The 22,970-nt window shown below is 37.8% G+C and overlaps 2 protein-coding genes across 3 annotated transcripts in view; one reads left to right on the top strand and one right to left on the bottom strand.

Annotated features, from left to right (window-relative positions):
• Window positions 1-9,200, top strand: part of LOC126195165 (cyclin-H) — a 77,133-nt gene extending 67,933 nt beyond the window's left edge. For both annotated transcript variants that reach the window (XM_049933676.1, XM_049933675.1), the window contains one exon: window positions 7,269-9,200. In XM_049933676.1, the coding sequence (XP_049789633.1) occupies window positions 7,269-7,928 (660 nt within the window). In that variant the 3' untranslated portion in view covers window positions 7,929-9,200. The remainder of the gene's footprint in view (window positions 1-7,268) is intronic.
• LOC126195691 (cilia- and flagella-associated protein 45-like) overlaps window positions 1-22,970 on the bottom strand; it is a 141,965-nt gene that overhangs the window by 66,481 nt on the left and 52,514 nt on the right. Inside the window, exon 7 of the mRNA XM_049934319.1 lies at window positions 19,001-19,174. Within this exon, the coding sequence (XP_049790276.1) occupies window positions 19,001-19,174 (174 nt within the window). The remainder of the gene's footprint in view (window positions 1-19,000; window positions 19,175-22,970) is intronic.

The raw sequence follows: 22,970 nt of genomic DNA, 5'->3' as shown, positions 1-22,970 counted from the left end.
TTATGCCTGGGTAATTTTTTTAATTAATTTAAAAAAGATTTCTGACAGGAAACATAAAACATTTGCCCATTGCTAAGCCGACCCCCACTTTGTAGACTTTTCTGTTATAGGTGACGAACAAAAACTCTAAACTAAATTGAAGATATCTAAGGTCTTGCCAACTAGGACAGTAGCAAATAAGTAAATTACTTTCCATGAGGCAGGTATTGTCTCTTGTGGAACACGCATGTTTATCACTATGTTTATGGATTGATGCTAAAACTCTTAGAATTTGTAAATAGTTTATAGTTTCTTGCCGAGCAAACCATTTAGGTAAGTATTGGGAGCTTTCTTGTTAGTGCAGGTTGAGTTAAGAAGGACTTTAAAACTGTGTCATTTTGTAACAAACAATCTCAAGTTTCATGTAAAAATGTTGAGTGCCATTTTGGTTTGACATCACTACCATTTATGATGCAGCAAATGTCCCACGAGTAATCAATTTCTTGCCAAACTCATTGCAACAAAGTGAGTGTAACTTATGCAATGGTGGTGTAGATTTGATTTTTTAGGTCATCTAAATTGTTGGGTAGGGGAGGAACATACAATTGGTTTGTAACGAAATCCAAGAGACAGAAATCCGGTGGTGTCAAGTCTGGGGAGCGAGGTGGCTTCGCAATTGGCCCTTCACAGCCAATCCATAAATCTGGGAAGTGATTATCAAGGAAACCTTGAACGTCCATGAGGAAATGAGTTGGTGCACAAATATGCTGGTAGGAAACCATCCAATCTCACACATCTGCATTGGTATATGGAATTAGAAAGTTTTCAGGCATGCCCAGATACAAAATACTCAACAACACGTGGGCGACCTGGTGATTTATCATATCCCAGTGAACAACCCATCTCAACAAAGATCTTGTGTCAAGAGAACATTGTAGACCTGCTTGGAGGTTCTTTAGCATATACAGTGTGAAATTTATGCTGGACAGTTGTTGCTGAGATCATTTCATGAAACCAAAACACACAGTGAGCACACTCTGCACCAGAGACTGTAGCCATTTTAACTGTGCACTGCGCTGGTGCTCCTTGTGGCAGAATGGGATACAGATGCACCATGTGAATCAAACTTGAGGTTGTTTGGTTTTAAATGACACATTTACTGAATTTGTAAGTTATTTCAGTAAATTTCTATACCTTTTCAAAGCTGGGTAGTCGTTTTAGACTCACCCTGAATGTCTCATTGACCTGTCTGGCTGTTTAACATTTTTGAAATCTGTACACAAGTGAAAACATATGCTACACTACCTAACATGTTCCAAAATGCCATACATAAGAATGGGATTATTCTGGGGCACATACTGTGGGTTCTGTTGGTGATAGAAAGGTAGGGCAAGTGTTTTTGATAGCCCTTTGGCAAGGGACCAGTTGTATATCCTACCAAAGGATCATTTACTGTAACTACCCTACAGTATTAAGTCAAAGTTTAAATATACACACTTCCTCCAGCTTAGGCAAGAGGAGCAAATTGATTTCTTTTTGCATTGGATGTGGTTTAGGCTGCACCTTAAGGGTCTTATGGAAGCTCCATTTAGTTCATGGGTGGTTCCTGACAAATTTTTTTTACCAAAACCAAGCCACAGATTCCAACATGGCTATGCACAGTGAATGACTGTAATGTTTATGGTATATTTCTAAGAAGTAAATCTCGAACTACCCTGAAAATTTTCTTGGTATCTTTACCCATTTTGAGATACAGAGATTCAAATTTACCATGTTTGTACACTTGAAACACACATGTAAAATCTGATGTGAGGCAGAAATGTAGCTTATAGGGTGATGTAGTGACATAGCCTGGAGAAATATGTTGTAAAGTGCCTCTGTTATCATCATAAGGGTCACAGAAACCCCACATTGGTGTTGTACTGAAGTTCATGCAAGTGCAGTTAAAAGCTGGTCTGTGGTGTTCAATTATATAGTTTTGTATTATTTCAATTTCACACAGGTAAACTATCAAAATTTTACTGACCCACAAAGTTCTTTTCGTATAAGTAACATGCCCTGCTGTAGCAGGAAAAAGAAGAGAACCATCAGAAAAATGGTCCTTTCAGGGCACCAAAGAGATGAATGTGCTCATGTTTATTAAAAGACTGTGACTGACAAGTGGGACACAATCTGCTTCATTCTGCCTTCCTCAGCACTTTTAAAAATTTACCAAAAGTTTTGGTATATGAACCTATTCACACTTTTTATGGTGAGGGAGAAGGTGACAGTGAAAGTGGGAAAGGGACGGAAAAGTAATAAATACTGAAGGATAGTAGACAGTGGTTGTGGTGTAGAAAGAGTGGAAGAGACAATGACAGTGTGAGAGAAAGTGGAGGACACAATGTTGGTAGAACATAGTTGACAGTGACAGAATAGTGTTAGGAAAAGGGCACGAAGGAGACAGTGTCAGGGGAGGGAGGGGGAGGGGTAAGAAGGAGAAAGTAAGAAGTGGATGAGATCCAGTGATACTGAAAACTGAGAGAGGGGCGTGGGGGGGGGGGGGGAGAGAGAGAGAGAGAGAGAGAGTGTACATGACAATGAAGAAGAGAGAGACAGTGACAGTGAGAAGAGACAGCAGCTTGTGGAAAAAAGGAATGAGATATTAGCTGTGAGAAAGAGAGAAAGAGCAGGAGGGAGACAGTGACAGTGAGAGGAGACTGCATTAGTAGGACAGAACAAAAGGGACTGTGGCTGTAACACAGGAGGTAGTGACAGAGAGATAAAGACAATGAATTGGGCTGAATGAATGAGTGAGATATGGCAAGTAGGGGTGAATGGATGTGAGTGACTTTCAATGATGGACTAGTGGGTGTGAGTGAGTCACAGTTAGGGGAGCTTATGGAAGTTAGAGGTGAGTTGCATGTTAAAAAGAGTGTGAATATGTTTGCATGCCAAAATTTTTTACGCAAATGTTTAAAGGTGCTGAGGAAGGTAAGATGAGACAGTTGGTGCCCCGCTTTTCAGTCTGTCTTTTACACACACACACACACACACACACACACACACACACTCTTCTCTTTCAACTTTGTTTTCATGGCACATAAATAAGAGGTAAGAGCTGAAATAGGCTTATTGAGGAAGTAGCCATGCAAACTCTGACTCTTCTAATTGTACACACATCAAAAAGTTTTGCATCACCTTGGTTCCGAGAGTTCTGGAACCTGTACAGAAAATTGGAATAGAGATCAACATAAACATCATTTCTGCCCTTTTTATTGCTCATGAAAACCACACATTGCATGTTGTACCACCATACAGCAAGACCTTCAGGGGTGGTAGTCCACATTGCTGTACACACCAGTACCTCTAATACCCAGTAGCACATCCTCTTGCATTGATGCATGCCTGTATTCACCGTGGCATACTATCCACAAGTTCATCAAAGCACTGTTGGTCCAGGTTGTCCCATTCCTCAATGGCGGTTCGGTATACATCCCTCAGAGTGGTTGGTGGTCACGTTGTCCATAAACAGCCTGTTTCAATCTATCGCAGGCATATTTCATAGGGTTCATGTCTGGAGAATATGCTGGCCACTCTAGTCAAGCGATGTCATTATGCACAGTGAGGGCGAGAATTGTTGTCCATGAAGATGAATGCCTCATCAATATGCTGCCAATATGGTTGCAGTATCAGCCCGAGGATGGCCTTCACGTATCATACAGCCGTTACAGTGCCTCCCATGACTGCCAGCGGGGTATGTCGGCCCCACATAATGCCACCCCAAATCAGCAGGGAACATCCACCTTGGTGCACTTGCTGGACAGTGTGTCTGAGGCGTTAAGCCTGACTGGGTTGCCTCCAAACACGTCTCCAACGATTGTCTGGTTGAAGGCATATGAGACACTCGTCAGTGAAGAGGACATGATGCCAATCCTGAGCAGTCTATGTGGCATGTTGTTGGGCCCATCTGTACCGCAATGCATGGTGTTGTCGTTGCAGAGATGCACCTTGCCATGGACGTCAGGAGTGAAGTTGCGAATCATGCAGCCTATTGCGCACAGTTTGAGTTGTAACACAAATCCTGTGGCTGTACAAAAAGCGTTATTCAACAAGGTGGTGTTGCTGTCAGGGTTCTTCCAAGCCATTAACTGTAGGTAGCGGTTATCCACTGTAGGAGTAGCCCTTGGGTGGCGTGAGCGAGGTATGTCATTGACAGTTTCTGTTTCTCTGCGTCTCCTCCATGTCCGAACATCACCACTTTGGTTCACTCCAAAATGCCTGGACACCTTCCTTGTTGAGAGCCCTTCCTGGCACAAAGTAACAATGCAGATGTGATCGAACCGCGGTATTGACCATCTAGGCATGGTTGAACTACAGACAACACGAACCGTGTATCTCCTTCCTGGTGGAATGACTGGAACTGATTGGCTGTCGGCCCCCCTCTGTCTAATAGGCACTGCTCATGCATGGTTTTTACATCTTTAGGTGGTTTTAGGGACATCTCTGAACAGTCAAAGGGACTGTGCCTGTGATACAGTATCCACAGTCAATGTCTTACCTTCAGGAGTTCTGGGAATTGGGGTGATGCAAAACGTTTTTTGATGTGTGTATTTTGGATGCATATTTTCTGGCCATTTTCGGAGTGATCCAAGAGATGATGACACAGTGCCAGAGAGGGGCTGCATATGAGAGTCTGCACAACAGATACTGGTCAGCAGGAAAAAGGTATAGCTTGCAGATGTGTGTGCTCGCTCTGATAGATGGAGAGAATATTCAAATAGTCAAACCTTTTCCCTTGTGTCTTTAGTCACGATGACACTGCAGTGACTTCTTTGAAATTTAGTGATAGCAGTGGCCAGATTTCATGTTGTATCTAAATTAAATTGACTATTGCAGTTATTTAGATATTCAGTTGATCAAATGGCTTTCTCAAACATTGAGCCCCAAAATAGTGAGTAGGAAGTTAAACAATTCATGAGTGATCTAGATGTGTGCAATGTTTAATCACTGCTGACTTTTCTGGTTGTAACAAGTGAGTGCACCACTGGTTTTTATAGCATGTGTCACAAACATTTAGTGTTGTTTTATCAGTACATAAGCTGCTCCAACTCTCACAAAGAATCTTGCATGCACACCTTTTGAAGCAATAGGTCATTCTTCACAGAAATGTGATGGGCTATAGCCTTCATAGGAGGACAGAAGATCACTTTGACAAGATGTTTCTTGAGGATCTGGCCTTCTTTGAGGAAAGAGTTCTCACTTACAGCAGAAATGTACTTGACTTCAAAGTAGCATTCTCATTGTCCTCACTGACTGTGTATTTACATTCTTAGTTTCATGTGAAATGTCTTGTGAACCTGTTGCTGGGAATATTCATTCATTCGAAAATGTTCTTCAGATGTAACAGTTCATCCTGCAGGGAGTCTTTCCTCAAAGATAGAGGAACACTGTTAGTTATCTTCTGCTCACCGATGAAGACAGCAGCGCTACAGAATTCTATTAATGAGAACATTTTACTTCAGAAGATGACTGCTTACCAGGTTCATTGTGGGAGTTGGGGCAGTTTATCTATTACTTAAATATGAATTGTTCATGATGGATGCATTGGACACGTACAGTAATACCCACTTGCTACAAGTAGACAAGTCCAGCAATGATGGAGCACTGTTGAGATAAGGGCTACTTTATGAGTTACAGCAACATGAAAATTTTAACTTCCATCTCATTGTTCTGGGACTTAGTGTTTAAGGAAGGCATGGAGATTCAATGGGCAGAACATTTACCTAATTGCAATAGTACTCTGGCAGAAAGAAATGAGGCCAGGATATCAGCAGAAGAGCAGTAATTTGGACAGCTGCATTCTCAAAATTTGACGGATTATTCATTACACCATAACAAGCTGAAAATATACAAATCCTGTGATACCTGGGTCACTAATTAATGGTAGGTGCATTAAGAAAAGGTCTGAAAAATTGAAATTACATTCAAGGAAAGGTATACAGAAACCTCTTTCCTCCATGTGCAATCTAAAGGACACACAAATACAAAGTGTTAACACTATACACGAGGGTAATCTCAAAAGTAAGGTCTCCTGTTTCTTTATAAGTACATACACTTGTTTATTCCTACAATGGTTTACATCAGTTTAAAGCTTGAACATGTTGCTATTTTTTGACATTACCGCCATTTCTGTTGATGCATTTTTGTAGACGCTGTGGAAGTTTTTGTATGCCATGTCATACCAGTTCACTGCCATGCTATTCAGAAAGTTATGAACCTCTTCTTTCAACCTGTTGTCAAAGCTGAAATGCTGGGACTACAATTAGCGCTTGACAGGTACTGTGAGACTCTGAAAAAACTCAAACGGTCAATTCAGAACTGGAGAAGAGGAATGTTGAGCAAGGGCATACACATTCTCCATGACAACACTCGCCCAAACATCACTCCGCAAACCATTGCTCTCCTGCAACAGTTTCAGTGGAATATAATGACCCACTCGCCCTATAGTCCTGACTTGGCGCCCAGTGACAGTGACTATCATCTGTTCCCTAGGTTAAAATAAAATTTGGCCAGAAAGCGATTCGTCTCCGACTACGAGATGAAAGAAGAGGTTCATAAATTTCTGAACGGTATGGCGGCCAGCTGGTATGACATGGGCATACAAAAACTGCCACAGTGTCTACAAAAATGCATCAACAAAAATGGTAATTATGTAGAAAATAGCTAAATGTTGAAGCTGTAAACTGATATAAACCATTGTAGAAATAAGCAGGTCTGTGTACTAATAAAAAAATAGGAGACCTTACTTTTGGGATTACCCTTGTAGAAAACAAATTGGTTACTAAATTAACTAATGTGAGGAACATACATGAACAGAATGTAAGTAAATCACTGCATGCTGCACTACATTACTATATGGGTACAGATTAAGTGTTACTGGATGGTACTTGTGTTGTTCTTCTGGGGAAGACCATAAGTGGTCCTTCCTCATTAGTTTAAAAGATGACTGTGCTGTGAAATGCAGTATGGGAATCTGTATGAATTATTATTGTAGTCAGAGTCTTCTTTCTTTATTCTATTAGTTGTTTTTGCCAGGTTATTCAAGGTATTTATCCTTTTTTCTTCCATGCCGTGAAATATGCACAATTCGGAAGCTGTGTAGCTAAATCCCCTAGTGTTAATTTTTTGTTATTTGCTGCAACAGGCTTATGTTTTAATAATTCAATATATGTTGTGAGAGCTGGAATCCATTTTGTTTTTTAAGTTGAATCAAATTAAATAACATTCATGTGTTGAATGTCTTTCAGGTAGAAGAATTCAACGTGTCAATGGCACAGTTTGTGTCAAATATTAAAGGAGATCGTGAGAAGGCTGCCGAGATAATCCTAAACAATGAATTGCTGTTGATGCTGCATCTGAACTATAACTTAACTGTTCATCATCCATTCCGACCTGTGGAAGGCCTGCTCGTGGACATTAAATCTCGAGGTAGTCTACGTGATCCAGAGAGACTGAGACCAGGAATTGAGGAAATGTTGGAGCGTGTGTACCTGACTGATGCTATCCTCCTGTACTCACCGTCACAAATTGCTCTAGCTGCGATACTCCATGCTGCGAGCAAAATCAATGAGAATCTAGATTCATACGTAATGGATATTTTGATTGGCCCATCTGGTAGGGAGCACCTTTCAGGTCTTATTGAAGCTGTCAGGTGTATCCGTTCTTTGATCAAGTGTATTGAATTACCACCAAAAGATCAGATGCGTATGTTGGAGAAGAAGTTAGAAAAGTGTAGAAATCAAGCCCATAATCCTGATAGTTATGTGTACAAGAAAAGAATGTTGGACATGATTGATGAAGATGACGATGACGACGAACGGTACCTGTACACCAAAATGATCCGTGATCAATCAGCAAATGATGAGGCACTTTTGGGTGTCTCAAAAGTGCATTCACCTGCAGCTTAATGACTAGCTTCCTTTTTTATTTATTAATACATGTTTTTATGCAACCAGATACTTATTTTTATGCAAGTGTAAATTTTTGTTGTTTTAAAGTTCTGCTGCAGTTATATTTTTGTAATAAACGTGGCTACAATCTAGTTTGTGTGTATGACATCACTGATGCATGTGATAGCTGGTAAAAATACTGAATATATCTTATTTCACAGTTCTCTTCTTGCACAGTTTTCAAATCATTTTGTCATACACACAAGATGTACCATATGTGTATTATTCCATCTGCATTGCTACAAGTATTTTAGTTCAAATAAATAAAAAGTGCCTTGTCTCAGACTGTGTGTGTGCAGTAATTAAAATAGTCTTTTATGATTGTAATCAAACTTGGTTACATAAATTTATACCAAAAGTTTTATATGAAATTGTTAAATCAATATACCCTGGACACAATGTCATCTTTGTGGTAAATATGTATTCATAGAGAGAGAGATGAACATGCTAATGGCATAACATTTACACTGTTTTCTTGTCACATTAAAAATGAGATATTGCTAAATACACAAATTGTTTAGTATTTTTAACAGACAATAACTGTTGAAACTAAATTATTTGCAGATGTGACTTATCTCAACTAATAAAAGATAAAATACCTGCACAAATCAGTTCATAAAATTCATAAGCCAGATTTGAGACTGAAACAATTTGTGTATTCTTTATTGTTTCCATTACATTCCAAAACATGTTTATTTTTCTTTTAATTGGACAATATGCAGAAATATGATGCTTTTGTGAGAAAAGAAGTAGCTTTTAGTTTTAGTTTATTTAAATTTGTATAACAACACAAGGCTGTTAAACAGTAGAAGCTCATACTGTATACGTTCCAGTTGTTTCAGTATTGTGATACTTAGAAATGAATACATGATTTTTAAAAGGCTGAAGATATTTCTTTTCATAAATGTATATGCCTGTAAACTGAGACTGTCGACAAGCAAACCAACAGAAAAGATTACTCTTAAATAAAAATAAATAGACTATAGTTACCAAAATAAAAAGTTGCCAACGATTAACATTAACATGAATGTTGGTATTGGCTGTCTTTTTCTTAAGAGCATGCATTCATAGTGTGGTTTAAGTACCTGAAGGGACATTAGGTTATTGCCTGATTTATGTTAGGATTGGAAAAGAGTTTGAAAGTAATGTAAATAATTATTTATTACTCAAATGTTTAAGTACTGTACCATTTTCAATCAGGTTTTAATGTATTACTGAAGGCGTAAAATAAATTAGTGGTTTATATATTTTGATTTTTTTTCCCTGTATCAACTTACTTAGATGGTTCTCATTGTTTCACATTATAACAAAAGCCAGCCGATGGTGTCAATATTTCAAAGCTGTTTTCTTTTTAAAAGACAGCATGAGAAGTTTGCAAGTCAGAAAGGCAAACTAAATTGTTTACGTATGCTTTATAAAAAATAAAAAATGTCTTTAGGGGTGCATACAAACACAGAAAATTATTATTTCATTAACAGAATAAAAAAAGCGTGAATTACAAGTACATATACAACTCCTCAATTTGAGACTGACAGCCAAAGAAACTTAGTAGATCAACAGAAAATCAAAATACAAAATAGTAAATTGTGCTGCAAAGGAAAATAGTCATTTTAAGAGTGGGAAAATGCCTAACAAACACCAACCTTACAGGAGGGACATGTAAAAGGTTTGAATAAGCTCCATTGGGATAGGAATATTACAGAGAAGTGGTGGTCAGAAAAAAAATTACCAGAAGACAAGCTATTTGTTTTATTGTGCTATTGCAATTTTGCTTATATACCATTTTCATGCATAAGACTGAATGGTATATTATGGTATGGGAGTAGAAAATAACATTCTTGTAGGACTATTACCCTTGATGGTAGCAGAGTCAATGGTTATTATCAGTGACAAGAGTAGGGTTGTGTTACGTACATGCAAGTAGAATTATGTAAATCTTTTGTTTGAAAATGACACAAAAAACAAAACTTCAATAGCACAACAAAACAGTTACAGGTGAAAGTGAAAATGATATCATTTAAAGAATTTATAGAGGCTGTGGGTGATGGTTTACTATAATATAATACATTATTTCCAGGTCCAATTTCTGCATACACTTTTTTGCATTTGTTTTACATATCTCTTAAGTGATTTAGGCAATCTACAGAAAACCCAAATTTAGCCAACAAGATGCACATTTGACTTCGAATTCTCCCATATGTGAGCCTAGTGACTCAAGCATCAAGCTGCCATGTTCACCTTACAAGTACTTTGAAATGTTGTATTTGAGGGCAGAAATGTTTTTGTTAGAGTACTTGATGTGTCACAGTAGTTAGGCCATTAGACCAACATTGATACAACTTAATTCCTTGTGGAGTTGTCCAGATGAAAGTTTCATGACAACGTACACAATTCCTTTCACTATTTTCTGCCGACATTTCCAGATCCAAACTGTAGAGGTTATACAGCTGTACTCCAGCATCATGAATGTAGTTACTGTTTATTTCCTCATTGTCTTGTACGTAGCAGCTGCTTGAGTGTAAGTTATGAAGTTACCAGATATATGGAATACACAAAGGCCACAACAAGTACTACAAAAAGAAAACTGGAGAAAACATACCACTATGTAAAAATATAACATTTCTACAAGAAAATAAAAAAAATATGTTATAAGCCCCTTAGAAGTAGCTTACAACATTTTTACAAGTCTTTCAGATTATATGATAAAACTAAACATGAAAAAGAATATCCAATCTAACAAATACCGGGTGCGGCAGAAGTGACTAAGCAGTTTTAAGGAGCTATAAAAAGTGACTCTGGATGTATAATGAAAAAATGTTTTTATTTTCTAAATTAGCCCAATATACCATTTTACATTCATTTAGTTTTGAAAATAATGTCCTCAAGATGGCAGCCTTTAGCATCAATAGATTGTTGTAGATGATCCCTGACATTTCGAGCAGCTCTTGCACACACATATCGCGGGGTATGGTATTCACTTCATCAATAATCCGCTCTTTTAACTCTGGTAGGGTGTGTGGGCAGCTTTTGAAAACTTTTACCTTCAGATATCCCCAAAGAAAATAGTCACAAATGCTCAAATCTGGTGACCGTGTAGGCCACCCGACATCCCTCAAAGAGACAAGGCATCCCGGAAACATTTCTCCCACAACAATCTCATCCATTCAGAAAATTTTGCCCCATTGAAACATAACGTGTGGAATTCATTGTCACGAACACTCCTTCTTCCTCAAAAAAGTAAGGGCCTACTACACCAAATTGTGATATGACACACCACTGTCAGTTTAGGACAATGTTGCAGTCTTTCATGAATAATTCGGGGGTTATTTTCAGCCCAGTAGTGAAAGTTTTGCTTACACACACACACACACACACACACACACACACACACACTAAGATGAAAATGTGCCTCATCACTACTGAAGAAAACTGCATTTGGAGGGATCTGAGCAAGCATTTGCTCACACAGATTTTGACAGTTGGTCTAGTCTCCGGGGCATAATTCTTGAGCAGTCATTATTTTGAAAGGATGGAACTTCAAACTGCATTGCAGAATCCATCTCAAACTGTGGTCTGAAATCCCCAATGCAACAGCATGTTGTCGAGCAGAACATTGCGGCGATTGTTGAACTACTGTTCTCACCCGCTGCAAATTTTCTGGCTTTCTGATGGATCTGTGTTGGACATGTGTATCTATTCTTAGTGTGCTACCAGTTTCCTCCAAATGCCAAACCCAGGACCGATTGGTGTTTGCATTAGGAATGGCGTTGTTGCATGGAATGTTGAACTGTTGCCGAAAAGCTCGTTGTGTAGCTATCACAGATCTGTTGTTTTCATAATAATTGTGAATGGCAAAACCATGATGTGCACCGGTCCAGACCATGTTGGCAACTGAAATCGGATCATCGACTGAACAAAGGCAGATCACATGCAACTGCCTACCCCCAACCACAGCCCAGTGGTAATCGATAGAAACTGCTCAGTCAGTTCTGCCGCATCCTGTATAAAACAAGTACATGTTGCAGTTCAATGTAGATCAGTACTGTCACACAAGACAAAGCTGCAGAAGCAAATTAAAACACTCCAACTTTTAGGCACTGATTGGGCCCCAACACCAGTCTTAAAGAAGAGTGCTCTAAACTTAACCGAAACACTCACACACTTACATTACAGTTCACCCCGAGCTGGAGCTTTTCCTCATGTACTGAAACTGTCTTGAGTAATTTCAGTTTATAAAAAAGGTGGGAGGAATTCAAACTCATTACAATTTCCTCCTCCATTTTCAAAAAAAATATTGCAAGTAATTGTACAGGACAAACTTTTGGAATTCATAAATAAAACGTAAATACGGGACCAACAATAATTGCCATTTGTGAGTACTTTAAATATTGGCCTATCAAAAGCTTTTGACATGGTGGTTCATAAGAGTCTGCAGTCAAAGCTTGAAAAAGTGTGGTACTTGAGGTGTATCCAAAACTTGGATCAGTGCTTTCCTGAGTAATTGTAAACAGCAGTGAGCATAAAGCACACCCAGTGTCAAGTTTAAAACTATTACTTAACATATCTCAGAGTATGGTCTGATTAAATATGGTGTAACTTAAGGATCAGAAATGCAACCACATTTGTTCCTTTTGTACATTAATGATCTAATCTTCATCATGGGTGCTCAAAAACTATTGTATTTGCAGATGACCCAAGAGTCTATTAAACCAAAGCCAAAATAAAGAAAATTCTATTAGAAGAAGAAAGTAATGACAAATTACAAAAATCAGTAAACACCACCACAAAACAACTGTGCAGTGAATAATCAGCTTACACTAAATAGTGGAAAAAAGAACACTCTGTCTAACAATTCACAGCATTCTAAACAAGAATAAATACATCACATTTACCTCTATCAATGCTGAACCAGTTGTTTGAAACATACCAGTATATGATTGTTAGGATGGGTATGACATAAATTGTTGACCTCAGATGTCAGGCTGTCATATTTATAGGCTTACATAAATTTCGTAGCAATCTTATTTCACTTATCTGATCATATAGAAGTCAATTTATTATACTGATTCATATTCTGATGTTAATTTCATTTTGACCTCAGCAGTCATACAAATATCTCTGCACTGGTTTGTGTGTTACTAATTGATACTTGAAAATAAAACATAAGCAATTCTCATTTTGTAATTCCAGAACACCTTTTTGAAGGACTGAAACCAGTTTTTTGTTGGTATTTATGGAATAAACTTCTGCATATGTTAGCAACATTTTCCAACTAATAATCTTTGTGATATAAGCAACTTAACAAAAACCACTGTCATAAAATATGAATTTCAATACTAAAAGCTAAAAGCCATGAGAAATTTTATGCTGCAATATGACAAACAAATTAATGTGTAACTGGATGTGGGCAGCCAGTATACACCAGCAAGTTTTTCATTCTAATTCACAAATTTTCTGTTTCTAATGATAGATGATATAAGCAGTGATTGTTAGAAATATATATAAGCAGTGATGAATCAGCCATCTTGGCCTTCATTTTCCAACATATTTTTGTGAGCCAGTTTTGTTACAGTTTTACGCTATAAATATGTAATTCTGAAAGAGAACATTGTGTCGTCATGGATTTCTCAAAATTTCTCTTGGCACTGCCAAGTTATTAGCTGCGCTGTCAAGTATTCAGCAAGTTGCAGAAAATTTTGGTGGAGTGGATACTCACAACATTCTTTTACAGCTACTGCAACATCAGAGAGTGCTGAGAAATGAAGATGAGTGTTTGCCAATTAACTGTTACATCCTAGTATATTTCATGATAGCAGTACAGACACCAAATTCTTAGGATTACTGTTGCAAAGTGATTTAAAATGGAATATGTATATAGATTATCTGAATGCAAAATCATGCAAACCCTGCTAGAGCTTGCACTAAATAACATGGTTCCTTGTTGTGCTATCTGTCAGACAGGGGGAAGCAAATTATTATTTGTGGGGACTTCAATGTAGATTCTCTGAAAGAGGGTAATAGGAAAAATGAACTTGAAGTATTACTCAGTTCTTTCAATTTGACACCCGTTATTGATTTTCCTACTCGGGTGGTAAAGGATAGCAGCTCACTGATAGATAACTTCTTTATAGACCAAGATAAGTTTAACCAGATAAATGCTCAGCCTGTTGAGAATGGTCTTTCTGATCATGGTGCACAGCTAGTTACAATATATGACATAGCTCCATTCAGCAATACTAAACAGTCCTCCAAAGTAGTACGTTCAGTCAACGATTTAACAATTGCAAATTTCAGGGAAAGCCTACAGCAGTTAGACTGGGATGAGGTGTACCGTGAACCTGATGCCAATTTAAAATATAATTTATTTCATGACATTTTTGTAAATGCATTTGAAAACTGCTTCCCCAAGAAAATAGTTAAATATACTCGTAAGAAACCTTGTAACAAACCATGGCTTACTAAGGGTATAAAAATATCTTGTAACCGGAAAAGGGAAATGTATCTGACAGCAAGAAAGAGTAGTGACCCAGAAACTATCAAAAATTATAAAAACTACTGTGTTATATCAAGAAAAGTTATTAAAAAATCCAGGAGTATGTGTATCATGTCTGAAATCAGCAACTCTGATAATAAAATTAAAACAATTTGGAATATTATTAAAAGATAAACAGGTCAACCAAGAGCAGAGGAAGACAGTATTACCATCAAATTGAATGAAAACTTTACGAACAAAAAGTCAGAAGTTGAAAATATTTTTAATAATTATTTTCTAAATGTTGTGGATATAGTAGGATCCAGGTGTTCATTAGAAGATGCTAGGCTGTTAATGGAAGAGGCCATACCTATGCAATTTGATACAATTGAAATCTCACCCGCTTCTCCCTCTGAAATTAGGAAAATAATAAACTTGCTTAAAAGCAAAAACTCACATGGAATTGATGGCATTTCCAGCAAAATACTAAAAGCTTGTTCTCAACAGATAAGTAAGATTCTCAGCCACCTTTGTAATAGCTCTCTGGAACAGGGCATTTTCCCTGATAGACTGAAATATGCTATTGTTATACCTTTGCATTAAAAGGGGGATAGATCTGATGTCAACAATTACCGTCCAATCTCCCTTCTAACAGCTTTATCCAAAATTTTTGAGAAAGTAATGTATTCAAGAGTAGCTTCACATATCTGTAAAAATGAAGTACTAACAAAATGTCAGTTTGGTTTCCAGAAAGGTTTTTCAACAGAAAATGCCATATATGCTTTCACCAGTCAAATTCTGAATGATCTGAATAACCGAACACCACCCATTGGGATTTTTTGTGATCTCTCAAAGGCTTTTGATTGTGTAAATCATGAAATTCTGCTAGACAAGCTCAAGTATTGTGGCATGAGTGGGACAGTGCACAAATGGTTTAATTCGTACCTAACTGGAAGAGTGCAGAAAGTAGAAATAAGTAGTTCTCGTAACATGCAAAGATCAGCACATTCCTCAAACTGGGGAACTATCAAGAATGGGGTTCCACAAGGGTCAGTCTTGGATCCTTTGTTGTTCTTATTATATATTAATGACTTGCCCTTCTATATTCATGAAGAGGCAAAGTTAGTTCTCTTTGCTGATGATACAAGTATAGTAATCACACCTGACAAACAAGAATTAACTGATGAAATTGTCAATACTGTCTTTCAGAAAATTACTAAGTGGTTCCTTGTAAACGGACTCTCACTGAATTTTGATAAGACACAGTACATAAAGTTCCGTACAGTGAATGGTATGACGCCATTAATAAATATAGACCTTAATCAGAAGCATATAGCTAAGGTAGAATATTGCAAATTTTTAGGTGTGTCCATTGATGAGAGATTAAATTGGAAGAAACACATTGATGATCTGCTGAAACGTTTGAGTTCAGCTACTTATGCAATAAGGGTCATTGCAAATTTTGGTGATAAACATCTTAGTAAATTAGCTTACTACGCCTATTTTCACTCATTGCTTTCATATGGCATCATATTTTGGGGTAATTCATCACTGAGGAATAAAGTATTTATTGCACAAAAGCATGTAATCAGAATAATAGCTGGAGTCCACCCAAGATCATCCTGCAGACATTTATTTAAGGATCTAGGGATATTCACAGTAGCTTCTCAGTATATATACTCTCTTATGAAATTTGTTATTAACAACCAAACCCAATTCAAAAGTAATAGCAGTGTGCATAACTACAATACTAGGAGAAAGGATGATCTTCACTATTCAAGATTAAATCTAACTTTGGCACAGAAAGGGGTGAATTATACTGGCGCTAAAGTCTTTGGTCACTTACCAAATAGTATCAAAAGTCTGACAGATAACCAACAAGTATTTAAGAAGAAATTAAAAGAATTTCTGAATGACAACTCCTTCTACTCCATAGAGGAATTTTTAGATATAAATTAAGAAAAAAAACAAAAAAATATTTAAAAAAATTAAAAAAATAAAAATAAAGAAAAACAAAAAAACACAATAAAATAAAGTTGTTATATTAACTTAAGTATGTTGTTAAATTAACCTAATTATGTCATGTATTGGAAAATTCGACTCGTTCCACATCATTACGAAATATCGTATTCATGATCCATGGAACTAGTATTAATCTAATCTCTAATCTAATCTAATCTTGCACAGAAAAACATTTTTATCCAAAGCACTTGAAAATCCACCCCTTTGTTCTGAGTGAGTGGCCACCTTAGTTGGCCATCGTTTACCAACCTGCATGCTTCAAGCATTCTCTTCATTCCTTAGTGTGGCACTGCAGTTTTTATGCACCATAGGACAGAAAAAGTTCTTCATAACCAGGTATGCATGAGTACACGAAGTGTCATTATATGTTGGAAGAGACAAACTAGGAAACATAATCTCATTAAAAAATGTACTTGAGAGGGTTGCAAAAACCACTAGCTATTCCGGTCCCACAGCAAAGAGAATGGAAAAGCAGGTGGAAAACATAGTTGCAAGTACTACCCAATGATTCAGTGCTTCAGAACAAATGCAGAAGAAGAAGAAAATTTTATATTTAGTCAATACTGACAAACAAGTTGTCAGTGGGAGACTTGCACTTGATGCCAGAGAAACATGTTCTTTTTCTTTCATTGTCAGTATCATAGTAAACAACATGGTCAGATACGCTACATTTTTACCCCTTTTGTATTTTATGACATTCCCTTTTGGCAGTGCCTTGTCAGACTTGTTTTGTGAAGGTTGATTCATTGTTTACATGATTATTTCTTTTTAGTACTCCACTGAGAAACTGTTGACTTGTAACATCTATATTTGTTGCATTATTGATTGTAGATAACCTGATAATATAAGAGTTAGGAAAACAGCTAACTATACCTTACAAGTTGCGCAGAATATGCATTTTTGCACAGACTTTGTCTGTCAAACTGCATCTCCCCTACTGCTTGTTGGTTATTCACAACAGAACCACCCCCCTGCGCCCCCACCCCCCACCCCCCCTCCCTCCCCTAATGTTCCATCTGTACAGATACAGTACAAGTTATTTTGTACACTCTATGTCTTCTTTATTCACTAAACTTCCGTAATGAGTAGACAGTAAAGAGTGCATATCATGCCTACTTTGATTACATTTTGGGGAAACACAAACGTAGCTAACAGCACATTCTAATTGCAAAAAGGAATTTTTAGAATCATGTTTTCATGCAAACCTAGAGATTCATATACTTCTGTGTCACATCTTCAGTAACCCACCTTTGCCAAGTACATTATGGAAACACATGCATTTTTCAAAATATATGAAATAGGTATGGATGGTAGATTGCAAAATAAGCTGTAACTTTAATTATCGCTATACCAGACAAAACGAAAAATTAAATTTGACCTAAATCCACATTTCCTTGTGCTTGAAGGCAGATTATATATGGAAATTAACCTTCATAACAAATTCCTGAAAACATAACAGCAAGTACTGAGCTCAAAATATTTGGAAAATCTATAAGACACAGCATCATTGTTTTTGCTTCATATAAGAATATTTAAAAGTATTTTGATTTAAAATACGTATGCATAGAAATGTAAGTTCTGTACTGTATCATCATATGCTTTTTACATGCATTTACATAAATTGAGCTGTCCTGTGTCTTATACGTAAGCTGCTTTTATAGACAAGAGGACAATTTTACAATACAATACAATATATGACTTTCTCTTTCACTATAGATAAAAGATAAATTGTGTTTCTGCAAATTACGTATAGCACCGACAACTCATTCTAGTCTCTTTTACAGTAATTGACTCTTTTACGGTAACTGACCTTATTGCCCAATTTATTGGGAGAAAAGGAGCAGCCTTTTCTAAGTATGACAGAAAAATTTCCTTAGGTCTAAATGAATGATTTTATGATTTTGGCATATATGTTCTTTGTCATATGATTGCAGCCAAATAAACTAAACAGGTTTCCAGAATGAAATTTTCACTCTGCAGTGGACTGTGCGCTGATATGAAACTTCCTGGCAGATTAAAACTGTGTGCCAGACTGAGACTCGAACTCAGGACCTTTGCCTTTTCTGGGCAAGTGCTCTACCATCTGAGCTACCCAAGCAAAACTCAGGATCCATCCTCCTATCAGTGCACAGTCTGCTGCAGAGTGAAAATTTCATTCTGGGAACATCCCCCAGGCTGTGGCTAAGCCATGTCTCTGCAGTATCCTTTCTCCTATGAGTGCTAGTTCTGCAACATTTGCAGGATAGCTTCTGTGATGTTTGGAATGTAGGAGATGAGGTATAGGTGGAAGTATAGCTGTGAGGACGGGTCATGAGTCATGCTTGGGTAGCTCAGATGGCAGAGCACTTGCCTGTGAAAGGTGAAGGTCCCAAGTTTGAGTCTCAGTCCGGCACACAGTTTTAATCTGCCAGGAAGTTTCAAACTAAACAGGTGATTAAGTTTGAATGAAGTCACTCCCATACACATGCACATTTTGTTTTTCTAATGTGAGGCTTCTTGTTGCCTCACAGTTTGTCTTGGTAAGCCTGATACTCACCTCATCCTGTGCTCTCTGGGCCTTCATCTCATCCTGCTCTGCCTCCAGCCCCTGAGCACGCTCCTGCATTGTCCGCAGTTGTGCTATCTCACGTTCTCTGGCCAGCCACTGCAGTCGTAGTTCTTCCTCGACAGCTGCTTCACGCTCCGCCTTCCGACGCATATATTCTTCAACCTGTATGGCAAAAAAGGATGTGCCATATAAAAGGGGTGTGGTAAATGATGCACCTCAGGCAATACTGCAAACCACCTTCAATTTACATAAGAAAGCAATTTGTTATTGTGGTATACTGAAGACAGTAGCACTGCCAGAGAACAGGCATACAGTTTGTCATAGTGGACTTTAAAACTGTGATATACTTAAAATGTAAGGGAACACCACTTTTCTGTTCTGCAACAAAGTAAGTTTTGTGCTACTGCCAATCACAGATTAGGCAGGCCATTGCCCCTAACAACTTACAAGGGAACCTCCCCATCGCATCCCCCTCAGATTTAGTTGTAAATTGACACAGTGGATAGGCCTTGAAAAACTGAACACAGATCAATCGAGAAAACAGGAAGAAGTTGTGTGGATCTATGAGAAAATAAGCAACATAAAGGACAATAATAGCTGATGAGCGCCGTGGTCTCATGGTTAGAGTGAGCAACTGCGGAACGATAGGTCCTTGGTTCGAGTCCTCCCTCGAGTGAAAATTTTACTTTCTTTATTTTCGCAGTTACGATCTGTCCGTTCATTCATTGACGTCTCTGTTCACTGTAATAAGTTTAGTGTCTGTGTTTTGCAACTGCACCGCAAAACCGTGCGATTAGTAGACGAAAGGACGTGCCTCTCCAATAGGAACCAAAAACATTTGATCGCAAGGTCATGGGTCAACCGATTCCTCCACAGGAAAACACTTCTGATATATTCTTTACGACACTGGTGATGGCATGTGCGTCACATGACAGGAATATGTTGTCGACCCACCTAACTTGCACACTTGGCGAATGGGTAAAAAGATTCTTCTACCTTGCCCGATTTAGGTTTTCTTGTGGATGTGATAATCACTCCAAAAAAAGTGATGAAAACAAGAGTTTGTCACATAAACAGCATCAAATGAATGCAACAGTTTCAGAGTCGCACAGTTTTCCCTGTGCTCTGTCAAAACATATGTTTTTTACGTTTTCAAATGTTTCCGTGCGTAGACCGTCAAATTCTGTATATGTCCAAGCAAATCTGAACATGTCCTGGAATTTTGGAGAGCGAAGTTGATTATGTGTGAGTGCCTGAACTTTGATAATTATCTGAAAATAAAAAATTAAAATTTTCACCCGAGAGAAGATTTGAACCAAGGACCTGTCGTTCCACAGTTGCTCACGCTAACCACGGGACCATGGCGCTCGTAAGCTAACACTCTCCTTGATGTTGCCTACCTTGCGCATGGACTACTCAGTTTGTATATTTTGCTTATTTTTTTCATAGTTCCACACAACTTCTTCCTGTTTTCTCGATTGATCTGAGTTCAGTTTTTCAAGGCCTATCCCTGTGCCAACTTATAACTAAATCTGAGGGGAGTGCGATGGGGAGGTTCCCTTGTTAGATGTGAAAGCAAAATCTGCATTAAGCTGATAACCAACAAAGCAGCAGAAAGCAATTGCTATGACTGCAACAACATAAGCAAAAAGCGTTACTGATGAGCAAAGCCAAAGCAGTCTTAAACAACTACACACTCACACGAAGAGTTCTACTAAAACCTTTGTGTCCCGAAAGTAACATAAAAGTTTTACAGCACTTGACAATCAGGATATGGTGGCTTGAGCAGTGAAATATGGACTGCCACTCTGTTCACTGGTTGGGTATTTATTTCGTGTAGAGGCCAATGGCCATTCCCAAGTGATGTGTTTGCCTCAGCCCCTGGCACTGTGGCAGGCACTATACAGACATATTTGCCAAATGAATAATATCACCACCATTATCCGAATCTGTCAACAGATTGCTGGAGTGGAAGGATATTAGAGTAGGCAACCGATCTCAGTAATTTTTTGTACAGGGTGTTCCCAGCGCAACTGGTCCAATGAATTTTCTAATAAACATAAAATTGATGTGTTGATTATGTCACAATGATAATATAATGATATCAATATAATAGAGGGAAACATTCCATGTGGGAAGATGGATAGAGTATGGATGGATGACCAGGTGGCAGCACCTGTTCCACAAATTCAAATTATGCGTGCAGTAACATTGTATTTATGTGTGCAGTGCAGAATTGGTTATTAATGTCTGACTTTGTTGTTTACCTTTATTATGGCACACAAGTGATGAACATTGGTGACCTTGTATAGACCCAAACCTGCAGTTAATTCTAGTTTTGATGAATCTCTATGGATTCTTGTAAACGACAATCACAGAATAATTGAGGTGATTGTATGCCCATAATTGAGAATTCTGCCCCGCTGTCATGCCTATATCAGCACAGTGGACGTTTGTATCTCCGAGTACCCTCACATCCTATTCCAGGATTATCTTAACCAGTTTCCCCTCCCAGGTTGCGAAGTCTTTCACAAAAGCCATTTATCCTATCTACACACCCATCAGCATCTTGTCAGACATCTTGTAGTTGCTGTTTTGTTTTAAAAATAGGTATCTATATGTATTTTAAATTGGTTTTAATAATTAGGTTAAGTGCAATAGCCAGGGTACTGCCAGACTTCCCATGATAGACAGCATGTAACTAATAAATTAATTAAAAAATGGTAGTGTTATTGACACTGGGTCCAGCTTCAATGCCAGTACTTCATACACAATGACACCATGGATTGTAGTAAGAGTGGTTGTGGCATAAGTAATGGCTATGGACACGTTTCAAGTTTTTGTGGAGTATAGAGGAAACACTGTAGTGTGTCAGAGAAGTTTTTGTGACTGTAGGCAGGGAAGCTATGTTCAACATATTTCCTGAAAATTATTTGTGAAGTTTATGAGACCATGAGGAAAACATTTTAATTCTACTGGAAATTAACAGCTTTGAATTTTTCACAGACTGCTCTTCTATGAATTAAAGGTAATAAAAGGAGGTATTAACTGAGAAAAGAGTGAGACAAGGCTGTAGCCTACTCCCTATGTTATTTTATCTGTACTTGACTATGAGGTAGAGGAAGCTATGAAGAATTATGGGAGAAGAAATAAAAATTTTAAGGTTTATGATGACACTGTAATTCAGTCATTTAGCAAAGGACATATACTATCAGTTGTAGTTTCTCCGAGAGATACTAAAGATCAGCAAATTGGGGAGAAAATACCTTTATCACACAAACTGATTAAAGGAAGGGACTGTTTGACAGGACTCATCCTGAGGCATCAAAGCATATTTTATTTAGTCATGGAGGGAAATGTGGAGGTTAAAAAACAAGGATGGTGGCTAAACATTGAATACAGTGAATGGATTTAAGTGAATTTGAGTGGCAGTAGTTAAGATGAGTTTGGAAAGTTGCCCTGAACCAGCCTTGCCTGAAGACTACGGCAATAATGGAGATAGGACTTACTAACCACAAAACTATAGGTGCAGAATTGACATTGGTGTTGACTGAAAAGTTAAGAGAGGTAGAAAATATTTCTGGCAAACAAAATCACAGGGAAAATGATTTTAAAAACTCCTAACCATCAGCAGTAAACATTTCCCACATACAACTAGGTAAATATCAGGTTGATACCCACACCCTACTTCAATATATGCTACGTAAAAATCATCCACCTGTCAATTGTCATTAACATTGTCAAAACCCAAATAACAAAGGCAGCCCCATAGAAACATGTGTAATGGCAAGTACAGGAAGAAGAAGAAGATTCAGCAGTCAACTTACAGTTTTGAGAAGGAAAAGGGGTCAGATCTTTGACAGGAATTCCAGCATTTGTAAGCCATATGCTAGATAAGTTTGTGCGATGTAAGATTGTGGGGGCCGGGAAAGACCCACCATGGATCTGTAACAATATT

Source organism: Schistocerca nitens, chromosome 7 (assembly GCF_023898315.1).
Source record: "Schistocerca nitens isolate TAMUIC-IGC-003100 chromosome 7, iqSchNite1.1, whole genome shotgun sequence".
NCBI classification, from domain to species: domain Eukaryota; kingdom Metazoa; phylum Arthropoda; class Insecta; order Orthoptera; family Acrididae; genus Schistocerca; species Schistocerca nitens.
This window is presented reverse-complemented; position numbering and strand designations above follow the sequence as displayed.